A 15816-nucleotide genomic window follows, 5' to 3' on the forward strand; every position below is an offset into this window, starting at 1 on the left:
GGTTTGGAAAACATTCAGGAGTGAGTCAAGTCCCTGAAAGGAAACTTCCTGTACTTACCGGCAAAATAGTGCACGTGGGGAATAATACAGAAGTAACAATGGATTCCTGAGTTGGTTTTGTTATTTGTTTTGCAAATACTGAGATATTTATCATTACTCTAGAGCAGGGGTCGGGAACCTTTTTGGCTGAGAGAGCCATGAAAGCCATCCATTTTCTACCGCTTGTCCCTTTTGGGGTGGCGGGGGGGTCCTGGAGCCTATCTCAGCTGCATTCGGGCAGTAGGCAGGGTACACCCTGGACAAGTCGCCAAATATTTTAAAATGTATTTCCGTGAGAGCCGTACAATATTTTTTAACACTGAATACAAATAAATGTGTGCATTTTTAAGTAAGACCAACATTTTTAGAGTATAATAAGTCTCTTATTCTTTTTAATAACATTGTAATTCTAAAGCTAACCAACAAAAAATACAATTCTTCTCACCATTAATGCGAGTTCTTGAACAGGTCCGGTAGAAAACGGATGGATGGATTAAAATGCATGGGAATGTTTTATATTTTGAGCATTATTTTTAACACTGTGATTACCAGCAGAATTATTTATTACTTATTGTGTTAAGCAATATCAGCTAAGATTCATCTGAGAGCCAGATGCAGTCAACAAAAGAGCCACATCTGGCTCAAGAGCCCTATGTTCCCTGACTCCCTGCTCTAGAGCAAGGGAGTCCAAACTATGGCTGGCAGGCCAAGTGCGGCCAACCAGCATCATCAGTCTCGCCCGTGAGACGTCCCAAGTTGAATAAGAAGTCTGGCCCACAGGATGTCTCCAGTCTAATTTTAATAACATTACAGTCTGATCGCTGGAAACATGTCAAAACCTAGATATTGTTTGTAATATTATCAAATTAAGTCAGCTAACGCCTCCTGCAGACTAGTACCTTTCCAGGAATAACAACCTAGTCTTCTCGCCAGGCAAAAGATGGGGGGTAGAACAGAAAAGAGGCAGATCAACTGCTTGAAAACGGGGCCTATTTAAAGGCTAGACTTTATACAGTGGAACCTCGATTTACGAACTTAACTGATTTTTAAATAAGGTTTTCCAACCGAAACGTTTGTAGGGTAAGGGTGTTAAACTCATATTAGCTCAGGGCCACACATAGGAAAATCTATTCCCTGGTAAAATCCATCCATCCATCCATTTTCCACGTTTATCCCTTTTGAGGTCGCGAGGGGTGCTGGAACCTATTTCAGCTATAATCGGACGGAAGGCAGCGTACACCTTGGACAAGTCACCATCTCATCGCCGGGCCAACACAGATAGACAGACAACATTCACACTCAGGGCAGCACGGTGAAACAGGGGTTAGTGTGTCTGCCTCACAATACGAAGGTCCTGAGTAGTCCGGGGTTCAATCCCCGGCTCGGAATCTTCCTGTGTGGAGTTTGCATGTTCTCCTTGTGACTGCGTGGGTTCCCTCCGGGTACTCCGGCTTCCTCCCACCTCCAAAGACATGCACCTGGGGATAGGTTGATTGGCAACACTAAATTGGCCCTAGTGTGTGAATGTGAGTGTGAATGTTGTCTGTCCATCTGTGTTGGCCCTGTGATGACTTTTCCAGGGTGCACCCCGCCTTCCGCCCGATTGTAGCTGAGATAGGCACCAGCGCCCCCCGCGACCCCAAAAGGAATAAGCGGTAAAAAATGGATGGACGGATGGGCATTCACACTCACATTCACACACTAGGGCCAATTTAGTGTTGCCAATCAACCTATCCCCAGGTGCATGACTTTGGCATGATAACTTAAAAACAAAGACAACTTCAGATAGTTTTTGTTGTTTAAAAATAGACCAAGCACATTTTGAAAATATACAAATCATGTTTTTTTTTTTTTACTCATACGTTGATTAACAGTATTCTATCTTCATTTTTCATTTGTTGTACTTTATGAACAAATGATGTAATTATGCTCATCAGTCAAGTGGGTGGAATTGAGTCCGTCAGAGTTTAAAACTATGAAATGAATAATAAAATCAAAATCAAATTACAGGGTGTTATTAATGTAATGTAGTCATTTTCCTCAATTGATGTGCAAACTTGTGGTTTATTCTGTACATATGTAGCATCATCGACAACAAAACTGGTGAATTTGGACTCACTTCATCAATCTCACATGAAGTTAAAGGGGTTACATTCGATCTCAGCATGTTTATGTGCACCTAGCTGATAATAGAACACGAAAAGTACAGACTATCAAAAGCATTTATTTGGGGTAAAAGAATGTCACAGGTTACATTACCAACAACATATTTGACAGTAAAAGTATGAACGTAACAATTCACATGTTAAGGTTAAAGTACCACTGATTCACTCATTCATGTTTAAACCGCTTGGAGCGTGAATTATTCAGCTTTATATTCATCAGCGCTAATGACAATACGTGCATCACTCCTCACCAGTCACAAAGGAAATTGATAATAACTTCTGGCAAACTACATTGTAATTTAGGCAAAGAAATATTTTAGTTCCAAATTATCCCATAACATACTTTCACTTCCTGTTAAGTGTAGTGAAATTACCCTCTGCATTTGACCGATCCCCTTATTCCACCCCCTGGAGAGTTGAGGGGAGCAGTGAGCAGCGGCGGTTGGGAATCATTTTGGTGATTTAACCCCAAATTCCTACCCTTGAGGCTGATTTTATAGTCTTTGGTATGACACGGCCGGGGTTTAAACTCACGACCTACCGATCTCAGGACGACACTCTAACCACAAGGCCACTTATTTTGCATATTTTTACTAATTAGCAGCACAAGTAGTAGTGTCCAAACACCAAAGTGTTGCCTCTCTGCATGGCACATAGCTACTCCCCCTCCAAAGTCATGCACGCTCCCGCAGGGGATGCAAAGAATTGCTATTGCGACATCCAGTGGACACATTTCAACAGCAGTTTCTTTCATTCAAAAATTTCAGCTCATTTTTGTTCTTATAAAACTCCTCTCACGGGCCGGGTAAAACCTCTTCATGGGTCTGAGCCGGCCCACGGGCCGTACATTTTTATTTGTTTTATTGTTATTTATTTTTTTGTTGATATCGAACAGATATCCAATATCAATATACCGTATTCTACTTTCTATGCGCCTACTGATTTATACTGCACATGATAATTGTAGCTGAGATAGGCGCCAGCGCCCCCCGCGCCTCCAAAAGGGAATAAGCGGTAGAAAATGGATGGATGGGATGGATGATAATAGTCATTGTATACGGTTCACAGCCTCGAGGGTGCCATCTGGAGTTTGCTTTGATAGGTTGTGATGCATCAATAAGCACTCCATGTTAATCGCTTTTAAAACACTACGCCATTGGCCTGCTTGCTAAGACTTCTCTCGGCACACAGGTCATCTACGCGCTCAACACCAAGAACGACGAACATGAGGCGGCCATCGCCACCTTGAAGGAGGCGCACGAGGAGGAAGTGCAGCAGATCCTCTCAGAAACCAGGGAGAAGATTTTACAGGTAATTCATTCATATCCTATTTTTTTCCTTTCACTTTGAAAACCTCTGGAACCATCTAGAACAGGGGTCTCAAACTCAATTTACCTGGGGCCACTGGGGGCAGAGTCTGGGTGAGGCCGGGCCGCACCAGGTATTTTACGAGAAAAGCTTTGTTAAAAAAATATATTTTTTTTTTCAAATGTCTTTATTTAAATTTTTCAAAACAACATAAGATGAAAACACAAATAAACAAATTAAGAATTAATAAGAAAATTGGTGAATACATGATGGGGATATGGAATCAATTTTAATTCCACTTAGTGTCACTGTCGTGTTTAGCAAACGCACAGAGAACGTCTCAATGCGCGGAGAACGTCATTTCCGCAATGTGCGTAATTTTCGCTTTTTCCTTTTCAGCAGCACGGCGGTCGGCGGATATTAATCCGGTCGCAGTCTCCTTTGTTGTTGCGCTCAATGTTCATGTCTTTCATGATCACATGAACACCTTGGCATTTGTAGATGGCACAAAGTAATGGGATAGCTAGCGCAAAAAGGCGACTGTTCCCGGAGTGTTATCTGCTGTGCTGTTACTGGGAAAAGAAACAAAAATGACACCATGCTGTTGTTGTTGTAAACGTAGTCATGGAAACAAAAAAACAATTGCAATCAAATAGAAACATATGTTGTGTTCATTGTGTGAGGAAGAAATAATGACTCACAAATAACAGTGTGACCGTATAATTGGCCCGGGTTATTAGGGACTATTATTGTCAATGAACGCTATGTTAGTTAGTTAGTTAGTTAGTTAGTTAGTTAGTTAGTTAGTTAATTTAGTTTAGTCTTTATTTGAAGGGATAATGCACAGAAGCATTAAGATCAAAGACAAATATTGTATGTTCTGCACCAGATTATAGTTAAATAGCTAATTTCCATCTGTAGTCCCTGGCTACCTAAATTAAAGAGATACAAAAAAATGCAATTATAACAATAAATGTGACTGCACACTACATCAGGTTACATTGAGTTACTTACGTTTCTTTTATCACACCGTTTTGCTTGATAGAGACTGTGGAGGGAGGTTGTGATTAGCACACTGCAGGTAGAAAGATCAGCGACCCCGTCTGGGTGGCTGGAGACAGCGCACCCTCAGACGGGGGCGTGGCATGGGCAGGACGGCGAGACGCAGCTGGCAGTTGATTAGATGTCGCAGGTGGTACGCGCTGATCTAATCAACTGTTGTCTTTAACAGTAAACGGCCAGCGGAGGAGAGGGGGCTGCTGTTGGTGAGACTGAAAAAGTCAAGCAGAAAAGCGTGATCCTGAGCAAAATTGAAAATTAAAACTACTGTCAAACCCGAACCACTGGCGTCCAGCGTGCATCTGTGGGAACTGTGAGTAAGAAGCTTACAATTGGCGCCCAACAAAAACAAAAGCTGCGATGTCGTCACCAAGCCCCATAGAGGCGCTGGGACAGTTGCTGGCAGAAGTGTCTACCGCTAATCACCGGCAGATGGAGGCGATGCAAAGCCAAATTGCGCAGCAGAGTCAGATTCTGCAGGCGCTGACGGAGCGGACCGGAGCGGGGACACACACAACAGCGAGGCCGGCTTTGACAGCAGTGGGGATGCACAGGATGGCGGAAACAGAAGATCCACACAGTTTCCTGGACATGTTCGAGGCCACAGCCAAGTCATGCGGATGGCCGGAAGAAGAGTGGGCGGTGCGCCTGCTGCCGCTGCTGGCGGGAGAGGCGCAGCGAGCGGCGCTCAGCCTGCCACCAGCGTCCCGGGTGAGCTACAGGGACATGAGGAGGGCGGTGTTGGACCGGACAGGAAGAACCAAAGAAGACCATAGACGGAAGTTTCGAAGCAAGAAACTAGGACAAGATGAGCGGCCTTTTGTCCTGGGGCAACAATTAAGAGATGCGGCAACCAGATGGCTACAACCCGGAAGCACCGAAGAGGTGATCGAACAAATAATATTGGAGCAATTCCTGGAGGCAATCCCGGCGCGGACATCGGCATGGGTCCGCTACCAAGAGGTAGCAGCGGCGGTAGCTTTGGCGGAGGACCACCTGGCAGTACAGCGGGAGAAGGTTGCAGGAGGAGCGGAGCGGCCAGTACCGGCGCCGCACAGAATGCGGCCACCACCAGAGGGAGCCCAGCCGTGGCACAGGCCACGAAACATAAATTTGCTTTCTCCTCCGCAGGGACAGACCGCTGCAGACACCGCGTCTCCCCCGCAAACAGCGGCTCGAATGCTGGGGCAGGTGTGTTGGAGGTGCGGACGACTGGGTCACCTGCAACGGGAGTGTCCAGCGATGGAGGTGGGGCAGGTGATCCGGGTGGACGACCCTCCGGCATCCTCCCCTGGTCCGGGACAGACATACTATGTACCGGTAAGGATACAAGGGAGTATACACCGGGCGATGGTGGATTCGGGCTGTGAACAATCCATGATTCACCAAAACCTGGTTCGACCCGGGGTATTGAGTAAGGTTACACGGGTGCGGGTTAAATGTGTGCATGGGGATATTCACACGTATCCCGTTGTGCCGGTGGAAATTATTTTCATGGGTGAAAAATATAATGTTAAGGTGGCTGTAAATTCGCGCCTCGCGCACCCCTTAATTTTGGGAACAAATTGGTCGGGATTTAAGGGGTTAATGAAGCAATGTGCAGGGGTGCGTTCACGGACGGTAGGGAAAGGGGATACCCGCGCTGTTCTCATCGGCGACGCGAGTTTATCCGACGCTGCCGAGGGGGAGGGGGAAGGGAGGCCGGCGGGGACTTCCCAGGAGGTTTCCCCGGTGCCCCGATGGCGCCCCACGGATGATTTTCCACTCGAGCAGTCTCGAGATGACACTTTGCGCGAGACCTGGGACCAAGTGATTGCAATTGATGGGCAGCGGGTTCGCCCGGGAATAACGCGGGACTTCCCTCATTTTGTATTGATTAGGGACAGACTATACAGAGTGAGCCGTGACACTCAGACAGGGGAGGAAATTACCCAATTGTTGGTACCAAAAAGCCGTCGGGAAAGGATTTTCCAGGCGGCTCATTTTAACCCAATGGCCGGACACATGGGCTATGATAAAACCCTTAATCGGATAATGGCACGGTTCTATTGGCCAGGCATTCGGGCTGACGTGCGCCGGTGGTGCGCGGCATGCCCGGAATGTCAACTAATCAACCCCGCGGCCACCCGTAGAGCACCTTTGAGGCCATTACCACTCATAGAGGTCCCGTTTGAGCGAATTGGCATGGACCTCGTCGGGCCATTTCACCCGATCACCCAGGGATATCGCTTTTCACTAGTCCTGGTGGATTATGCAACGCACTATCCCGAAGCAGTGCCACTGCGCTCCATCTCTGCAAAGAGTGTAGCACAGGCACTATTTCAAATTATCTCCCGAGTTGGAATCCCGAAAGAGATTCTAACTGACCAAGGCACGTCCTTTATGTCACGCACGTTAAAGGAGCTGTACGGTTTATTGGGGATCAAGTCTATTCGGACTAGCGTTTACCACCCATAGACAGATGGGTTGGTGGAGCGGATGAGTAGAACTTTGAAATCCATGATCCGGAAGTTCGTACACGAGGACAAACCAAATTGGCATAAATGGTTGGATCCCCTGCTATTTGCAGTGCGGGAGGTTCCCCAGGCCTCAACAGGATTTTCTCCATTTGAGTTATTGTTCGGCAGGAAGCCGAGGGGGGTACTAGACCTGGTTAAAGAAAGCTGGGAGGAAGGTCCAAGCCCCAGTAAAAATGAAATTCAGTATGTCATGGACTTGAGAGCAAAACTCCACACATTAGGGCACTTGTCACGTGAGAATTTGCTCCAAGCTCAAGAACGTCAACAGCGCCTGTATAACAGGGGAGCGCAACTTAGACAATTTTCACCGGGAGAGAAAGTACTTGTGTTACTCCCAACATCCAGCTCCAAATTACTCGCCAAGTGGCAAGGACCCTTCGTGGTCACACGACGAGTAGGTGAGGTGGATTATGAGGTCAGGCGGTCTGACCGGGGCGGGGCAACACAAATATACCACCTCAACCTACTAAAAGGTTGGAGGGAAGCGGAGCCCGTCTCCATGGTGACGGCGATAGCAGAGAGCGAGGAGCTGGGGCCGGAGGTCCCCCCCTACCCCCGGCCCTCCCCTCTCCGCTGTGATAATCATCTTACGCTGTCACAGAAAGCAGACGTGGCCAAATTGCAGCAACATTTTGCTGACGTTTTCTCTCCCCTGCCAGGCCGCAGGACTCTCACCCAGCATCACATAGAGACCAGCCCGGGCGTGACGGTGAGGTCCCGGCCCTATAGGCTGCCCGAACACAAACGCAAAGTAGTTCTGGAAGAATTAAAAGCCATGTTGGAATTGGGAGTGATAGAAGAGTCCCACAGTGCATGGTGTAGCCCCATAGTTCTGGTAGGGAAGAAAGATGGGTCTGTGCGGTTCTGTGTGGACTACCGCAAGGTGAATGATGTGTCACGTTTTGACGCCTATCCAATGCCCCGGGTCGACGAGCTCCTGGACCGGTTGGGCACTGCTCGTTTTTTTACGACACTGGATTTGACTAAGGGCTACTGGCAGATTCCCTTGTCTCCAGAGTCCAAGGAAAAAACGGCATTCTCCACTCCGGAAGGGTTATACCAATTCGTGACCCTTCCGTTCGGCTTGTTCGGTGCGCCCGCCAAATTTCAGAGACTCATGGACCGGGTGCTGCGACCGCACGCTGCATATGCTGCCGCCTATCTGGATGATGTCATCATCCAGGGGAACAGCTGGGCGGAGCATATGCAGAGAGTGGGAGTGGTACTCGAGTCCCTGAGGTGGGCGGGGCTCACCGCCAACCCGGCGAAGTGCGCGGTTGGCCGGAGGGAGGTACAGTATCTGGGGTACCGCTTGGGGGAAGGCCGGGTGCGGCCTCAGGTAGATAAAACCGCAGCAGTTGCGGCCTGCCCGACCCCGAAGACGAAAAAGGAGGTGAGGCAGTTTTTGGGGCTGGTGGGCTACTACCGGAGGTTTGTCCCCCGGTTTGCAGACCTCACCAGCCCACTAACTGACCTCACCCGGAAAGGTGCCCCAGATCTGGTCCAGTGGACGGAGCAGTGCCAGCAGGCATTCGAGAAGGTAAGGAAAGCACTTTGCGAGGAGCCGGTACTGTACATGCCTGATTTTTCCATCCCATTTTGTTTGCAGGCAGATGCGTCAGGCAGAGGACTGGGAGCCGTTTTATCCCAGCAGCGGGGGTGCACCGACCATCCGGTCCTGTACATCAGCAGGAAACTTTCCGAAAGGGAAACCAGATACAGCACGGTGGAGAGGGAGTGCCTCGCCATCCGGTGGGCTGTCGGTGCCCTCCGGTACTATCTGCTGGGACGCCCATTCAGCCTCTGCTCGGACCACAAGCCCCTCCAGTGGCTCCACCGCATGAAAGATGCCAACGCGCGGATCACCCGGTGGTATCTCGCTTTACAACCCTACAATTTCAGAGTGGTCCATAGGCCGGGAGCGCAGATGGTCGTGGCAGACTTCCTCTCCCACGCTCAGGCGGGGGGGGGGGGGGGGGGGGGGGGGAGTAAGTGCGGCCGAGGCCCGGCCTAAGTCTGGCGGTGGAGGTATGTGGAGGGAGGTTGTGATTACCACACTGCAGGTAGAAAGATCAGCGACCCCGTCTGGGTGGCTGGAGACAGCGCACCCTCAGACGGGGGCGTGGCATGGGCAGGACGGCGAGACGCAGCTGGCAGTTGATTGGATGTCGCAGGTGGTACGCGCTGATCTAATCAACTGTTGTCTTTAACAGTAAACGGCCAGCGGAGGAGAGGGGGCTGCTAATGGTGAGACTGAAAAAGTCAAGCAGAAAAGCGTGATCCTGAGCAAAATTGAAAATTAAAACTACTGTCAAACCCGAACCACTGGCGTCCAGCGTGCATCTGTGGGAACTGTGAGTAAGAAGCTTACAGAGACATATATACCTGTAGATGTAACGGAGTAAATGTAGCGCGTTACCACCCACCTCTGATTGGCACCATAGCTTATGTTGTGGACAACAAAAAACTAGTCACACTCACTACTCTTGTCTTCAGCGCTTTTTGGAATCCACCACAGTAAGCCACGACATATACAGTAAGTATAATCAGTGGCGTGCCCTGCGTTTCCTTCCTAGGCCTTAAGTGATGTCCGACTTAAATAATTACCTCTCAAAATACCATAATTGATGTCACCACATGACTATTGTTGTTGAAATACTATACAGGAACACATATACACTCTACTCTGTATTGAATCTCCTCAACAGTGTACAAAACAGGTTATTTTCTGGCGCATTTCAAAATCTATTAAAATGCATCAGCAATTAAAACATATCTTATGTGGTAAGATATGGTGCTCAATATTTCGAGCACCTATTCGACGCTGTATAAGTTGGTGGTACCACTCTTTGTCGTCTTATTTGAGTGGAAATGGTGGACATTTCCCAATTCTATTGCCAGAACAGCCCAGCTATGTTCTGAGGTTGGCCAACATCGTCTCCCAAGATATAGTTTGTCTTTAAATATCCTTCTTCAAAATGGCCTTGCAAATATATATCTGCCACCTAATCTTGCCAACTTTTTGTACTCCAGCTCTGGTTCTCCCGGTGAGTATTTAATCACCGCGTAAATGTCATGTTCAATGTGAGACCATCTAGAAAGCCTTGTTGACAACAACTCTTGATCTGATTGACTATCGCAACTGTCTATCACCGTCTGTCCCTCTTCACTTACAGGGCACGGACATCCGCATTGTTGATTCTGAAGGCCTTGGGCAGATTTCGTCCAGCATGGCAACATAAGCTAACTGAATTCTGATTGGACACAAACTTAAACTAAAAACAACAGCACTGGAAGGAGCATAATATGACATGAAGAGAATATGAAAACTTTTAGACATTTAGGGAAAGTAAATTAAAAAATGATTTTATCTTTGATCATGATCATGATTTCTGGTTATGTTAGGCCAGCAGAGAAAGCCTTGCTGCCCCTGACGGCACACCACTGCGTATAATGTCCCGCTGGGTAGCAACTTTAAAAATTGTTAACGCAGCGCACTGGGCCGAATGTCCGAAAGTGCCCAATAGAAACGAGACAGTCAGCCAGGCACTAAAGGAGACTCTCCATGGCAGCCCTGCTGTAACCTTCACTCATTAGGAAATGTGTCTCTGCTTGCATCAAGCCCGGTCGATGTCTTGTCCCCGTATATCCCACCGTGATTGGTAAGTTTGTTCAGCTCTGCACACAACCCTGTGAAGTGCCATTCATGTAAAACTCCCAGGCCGCTTTAACATTAGAATTTCATAAAAAGGTGGGGACTGTAAACTATTGTCTCAGGGACCACAATTGACCCGCGGGCCCGAGTTTGAGACCCCTGTTTTACAAGATTTTCATGTCACTTTTCTAACAAGCTCATTCATGTTTAAATTGCTTGGAGCGTGAATTATTCAGCTTTATATTCATCAGCGCTAATGACAATACGTGCATCGCTCCTCACCAGTCACAAAGGAAATTGATAATAACTTCTGGCAAACTACATTGTAATTAAGGCAAAAAAAATATTTTAGTTCCAAATTATCCCATAACATACCTTCACTTCCTGTTAATTTCCTGATTCTATGGCAGCCTTTTAAGGAAGAAAAGTAGTGGGGTCTCAGAGCTGTTTATAAAAAGATTATGACCAACTCGGTTTCAAAGTTGATGCCAAACAAGTTTCCCTGTAGTCACGAGAAGGGCTTCTGACCAATCATTTAGGAGGTCGTCTGGCCATACTCTCTCTGATTGGTCAAAAGCCCCTGACGAAACTACAGGGCGCCATGTTTAGGACCTACTTTGAAACCGAGTTGGTCATTCTCTCTCTATACAGGATCTGGTCGGGTCTAGTAAGAGCACCCTCGAGACGAGAGGTCGCCAACCTGTCGATCTTTGGGACCCTACTGGTCAATAGCGAAAATATTGGAAAAAAAGGGATCAAAGTGTAAAATGTATTAATATGACATCAGTGACACCCAGAGAGTGAATAACGAACTTGCCAACAGGCACACACTGTAAGCCCTAAACAAATACTTTGCCAACCTTGAGACCTCCGGGGGGGGGGGGGGGGGGGGGGGGGGGGGGGGGGGGTGTATGTTGTAGCAGCCCGGAAGTTAGTGCTGCAAGGGGTTCTGGGTATTTGTTCTGTTCTGTTTATGTTGTGTTAGGGTGTGAATGTTCTCCCGAAATGTGTTTATCATTCTTGTTTGGTGTGGGTTCACAGTGTGTCGCATATTTGTAACAGTGTTAAAGTTGTTTATATGGCCAGTATAAACCTGTATGGTTGTTCAAATATGACTTGCATTCACTAATGTGTGTGTAAAAGCCGCAATTATTAAGAAAATGTTCCGGCACGCCGTTTGTATGGCAGAAAAGCAGACGTGACGACAGGTTGTAGAGGAGGCTTAAGGCAGCACCGTTAAGGCACGTACTCAATGTTGTTGTCCGGGTGGAAATCGGGAGAAATTCAGCAGAATGGTTTCCCCGGTAGATTCTCGGGTGGGGCACTGAAATTCGGGAGTCTCCCGGGAAAATCGGGAGGGTTGGCAAGTATGCCTAAACATGTCTGCACACCTCGCCTCTTCTGCCTCAAATCCTCCGCTCTCCACACCACGGCCATACCCCCCAAGCATGGAGTGTGCTGTACTTTACCCACTGATCCCGCAAACGCGCATTTCATGACGTGCTAAAAAAAATCAGCGAGCTGCAACAATGCATTAAGGCTGACTCTTGCAAAGCATTGGACATTTTCTAGCATCTTCCTGCATGCGAGGACTTGCATTTTGGGGACGCGTCATTAAAAAGGCACACACCCTTTCTGGGCAGCAATCAACCAGCTTCCTCTTTCCTGCAATGCAGTGCTCTGCTGGATTTTCTGCCACGTATTCCACAAACTGTAAGGTTCTGTAAAGCGCCCAACCCATCGTCATCATCGCTCGTCTGCAACAGTAAGCTAACAGAGTCTGTGAATATTCCTCCAAAATACGGATTTTGTTTTGATTTATATACAAAAGTAAACATTGACATGATTTTAAGCAGTTATATATTTGATGAAACAAGGCGGCTGCTAAAGAAAGACTTGTCTGTTTATCCCCTCTTTCCATCCATCGATTTTTTACCGCTTGTCCCTTCGGGGTCGCCGGGGTTGCTGGAGCCTATCTCAGCTGCATTCGGGCGTAAGGCGGGGTACAAGTCGCCACCTCATCACAGGGCCAACACAGATAGACAGACAACATTCATACTCACATTCACACACGAGGGCCATTTTTAGTGTTGCCAATCAACCTATCCCCTCTTTATCACTAGAAAAAACAGCCAGGTGAACAGCTGGTTTTACTACTTCAGGTGTTGACGTAAGACAACCATGTGACCTGCGTCCCATATGTGACCATAAGATGGACAAATATAGTACAGCGATAGGACTATAGCAGCCTTAAAGAGCTTCTACAGCCAGGGTGCTCAAAGTGCGGCAAAGGGGCCTCCTGTAGCCCGTGACTCCTTTTGTCATTGGTCCTATAGGCCCATTACCAAAAAAAAAAAAACACCTGCGAAAATTGGGAAAACAGCAAGAAGCACAAAGAGAAAACATTTTTTTGGACATCAGCCAATAATAAAACCACAAAGCTCTCACAAAATGTATTTCGATACTTTTTGGTACTTTTCGATAGTTTTCTAAATAAAGGGGACCACAAAAAATTGCCTTATTGGCTTTTTTTTTTAACAAAAAAATCTTACGGTACATTAAATATATGTTTGTTATTGCAAGTTTGTCCTTAAATAAAACAGTGCACATACTAGACAACTCGTCTTTTAGTAGTGAGTAAGCAAACCTCCTTATTTAGCTGCTGACGTATGTAGTAACATATTGTATCATTTTCCATTCTATTATTTGATCAAAATTATTAAGGACAAGTGGTATACAATTAAGTATTGATCTTCTTGTTCATTAACTGTTAATATCTGGTTATGTTCTGTTTTAACATGTTCTATCTACGCTTCTGTTAAAATGTAATAATCACTTATTCTTCTGTTGTTTGGATATTTTACATTAGTTTTGTATGATACCACAAATTTGGGTACCAATCCAATACCAAGTAGTTACAGGATCATACATTGGTCATATTCAAAGTCACATGTGCCCAGGGACATATTTCCTGAGTTTATAAACAAACAAAAAAATAAAAGAAAATATTTTTGTGATGCTAAAAAAATATCGATGTAATTATAGTAGTATTGACTAGATACGCTCCTCTATTTGGTATCTTTACAGTGGAGGTTAGTTTTAGATTCACCAACGGCGTATGTTTAAATTCATGATCGGCATCATAAGTGGTGACGCCTGCAAGGATGATACTTGTAAGAAACTTACTTTATTTGTCGCCTTGGAGGTGAGGATTAGTGATTTAGAAGTAGCTAAATCATTGCAGCTGGACTTTAGCTGCTAACTAGTTAGCCATGTCTTGAAGCACCTCTTCCTGAGGGCGTTTCAGTGTTATAACATCACCTTTATTGTAAGTTTTTAAGCCAAAATGCGCCCATTCTCCCTTTTCTGTCTACACACTGTGTCTGCTTGTAAGTAAGGGGCGGTGTGGTGCGGTTGGGAGAGTGGCCGTGCTAGCAACCTGAGGGTTCCCGGTTTGATCCCCACCTTTTACTAACCTAGTCACGTGTGTCCTTGCTCCTGATGGGTCGTAGTTAGGGCCTTACATGGCAGCTCCCGCCTTCAGAGTGTGAATGTGGAAATAGTGACAAAGTGCTTTGAGTAAAGTGCTTGAAGATAGAAAAGCGCAACACAAGTATAACCCAATTACTCTGTGATTGTGCGCTGCGAACATGCTCCTCTGCTCGTAAAAACAACAATGACACAACGTGATGATGACATGGCAAGGGGGACCGGTACTTTTTAGGGGCGGTATAGTACCGAATATGATTCATTAGTATTGCGATACTATACCAATACCAGTATACCATACAGCCATATATATATATATATATATATATATATATATATATATATATATATATATATATATATATATATATATAGGTATATATATACACATATATGAATCTATCCATTTTCTACCGCTTATAACCTTTGGGGTTGCGGGGGGCGCTGGTGCCTATCTCAGCATACAATCAGGCGGAAGGCGACGTACACCCTGGACAAGTTGCCATCTCAACACAGGGCATATATATATATATATATATATGTATACATCCCATCCATCCATCCATTTTCTACCGTTTATTGCCTTTTGGGTCGCAGGGGGCGCTGGTGCCTATCTCAGCTACAATAGGGAGGAAGGCGCGTACACCCTGGACAAGTTGCCACCTCATCGCAGGGCCAACACAGATAGACAGACAACCTTCACACTCACATTCACACACTAGGGCCAATTTAGTGTTGCCAATCAACCTATCCCCAGTTGCATGTCGTTGGAGGTGGGAGTAAGCCGGAGTTCCCGGAGGGAACCCACGCAGTCACGGGGAGAACATGCAAACTCAGAAAGATCCCGAGCCCGGGATTGAACCCAGGACTACTCAGGACCTTCGTATTGTGAGGCAGGCGCACTAAACCCTCTTCCACCATGCTGCCCTATATATGTATGTATATACTAGTGAGCATCCTGGATGATGCCAGTCCCCCTCTGCATAGCGTTATCAGTAGCCAGAGGAGCCTGTTCAGTGCTAGACCTCTTCATCCCAAGTGCAGGACTAACAGACACAAGAACTCCTTTGTCCCACACGCCATTAGACTGTACAACTCCTCTCTGGGGCGGGGGGCAGGGGTACAAGGATGACAGGGGATGCAAAACAATAACAGTGCAATACGTTTTCATAACATGGTCACTACTGCCTACTTTGTCTTGTTATATTCTTATTTTACTGTCATATTTCTATACCCATTGTTAAATAAATAAATGATAAATTGGTTGTACTTGTATAGCGCTTTTCTACCTTCAAGGTACTCAAAGCGCTTTGACACTACTTCCACATTTACCCATTCACACACACATTCACACACTGATGGAGGGAGCTGCCATGCAAGGCGCCAACCAGCACCCATCAGGAGCAACGGACGTGACGAGGTTAGTTCTAGGTGGGATTTGAACCAGTGACCCTCGGGTTGCGCACGGCCACTCTACCACTGCGCCACGCCGTCCCTGTTGCTTTTTATTTTTTATTCTTATTGTAATATTTCTCTATTTTGTTTCCATTTAAACCCCCATTATTTACTTTTTACTTTAATT

At 46.4% G+C, this 15816-nt stretch overlaps 1 protein-coding gene across 3 annotated transcripts in view; it reads left to right on the forward strand.

Annotated features, from left to right (window-relative positions):
• Nucleotides 1–15816, forward strand: part of fam184ab (family with sequence similarity 184 member Ab) — a 157979-nt gene that overhangs the window by 44677 nt on the left and 97486 nt on the right. For 2 of the 3 annotated variants that reach the window (XM_061900908.1, XM_061900909.1), the window contains exon 2: nucleotides 3396–3515. In XM_061900908.1, coding sequence (XP_061756892.1) covers nucleotides 3396–3515 — 120 coding nt within the window. Of the gene's footprint in view, nucleotides 1–3395; nucleotides 3516–9185; nucleotides 9445–15816 lie in introns of those variants that run through there. The other variant, XM_061900910.1, reaches the window with a different exon arrangement.

Source organism: Nerophis ophidion, linkage group LG05 (assembly GCF_033978795.1).
Source record: "Nerophis ophidion isolate RoL-2023_Sa linkage group LG05, RoL_Noph_v1.0, whole genome shotgun sequence".
Classification (NCBI taxonomy): Eukaryota; Metazoa; Chordata; class Actinopteri; order Syngnathiformes; family Syngnathidae; genus Nerophis; species Nerophis ophidion.